Here is a 1,023-nt window from a genome sequence, read left to right as displayed (position 1 = left end):
GGAAAAAAACATCTGCTGGGTACTGTATCGATAGAGTAGTGACATCTCCTGATGAATATGATTTCTTTTTGTGCAGTCATCATGGAAATTCAAGTATGACTTTATGAAATGTTTTGAATCTTTATTATTAATATTATTTGAATTGCAGGGAACTAGTAGACCGACGCGATATCATGTGCTGTTTGATGAAAGCAACATGGATGCGAATGTAATGCAGTCGATTACATACTATTTTTGCCATCTATATGGTCGATGTGCTCGTTCTGTCAGTATACCAGCACCAGTATATTTTGCAGATTTAGTTTGCGCCCGTGCTCGTTATCATATTCTTGCAGCATTGTAAGTTTGATTAACTTATTTAAAAATGAATGAATTATTGAATTTATTTTTTAGAAATTCTGGGCTAGTGGAAAAGTTTTCTGATGAGGACAGTAAAGGTACTAGTAGTAGTTCCATCAGTAAAGCTGAATCCGTGAAAACAGAATTGGCTAATATAATTGCACTTCACAAAAGAGTTAAAACAGTCATGTACTTTGCATGATCTGTATCAGCGATGGAAGCGTATTTTAGTCTAGTATAATGTTTAGTGTTTATTCGTAAGCACTAAATATATTTGTGATTGTTTTCATGTTATATTTAATTCTCTCTCTCTCTCTCAATCTGTGTGTGTGTGTGCATGTGTGTCCATATGTGTATTTCTTAATGTGTTTCTAAATCTTAGCTTTTTGTTTGACAGATTGTTGCGTTAAAAATAATCAGTATACATCATGTAATGAGTATGGTTTAAAATCTGTGCATTACACTTATTATGATCAGTTATAAATTCATTATAGCATTCATATTAAATGTATAATATTGAGGTGAAGATGTTTGTTTGCATGATAAATAAAAGAGATCAAAAACAAATATTTTTGTATAAGCATGTAAAAAGTTGGAATAAATTGTTATAAGTGATTTAATGTGAAATAAGCGGACAGTTTTGAAATATTTTGTTATTTCTGTTGCTTAATATGTTTAAGAGCA

The 1,023-nt window shown here is 31.0% G+C and overlaps 1 protein-coding gene across 1 annotated transcript; it reads left to right on the top strand.

Annotated features, from left to right (window-relative positions):
• Positions 1-148: 148 nt before the first annotated feature.
• Positions 149-541, top strand: Tsp_13776 (eukaryotic translation initiation factor 2C 2; the record flags this gene model as incomplete). The annotated part of the gene is made up of 2 exons (XM_003366707.1): positions 149-339; positions 394-541. Coding segments are annotated over 2 exons (339 nt in total), but the record flags the coding sequence as incomplete, so codon positions are not given.
• Between the last annotated feature and the right edge of the window lie 482 nt (positions 542-1,023).

This window comes from Trichinella spiralis, assembly GCF_000181795.1.
Source record: "Trichinella spiralis strain ISS 195 chromosome Unknown Scfld5550, whole genome shotgun sequence".
In the NCBI taxonomy this organism is placed as follows: Eukaryota; Metazoa; Nematoda; class Enoplea; order Trichinellida; family Trichinellidae; genus Trichinella; species Trichinella spiralis.
This window is presented reverse-complemented; position numbering and strand designations above follow the sequence as displayed.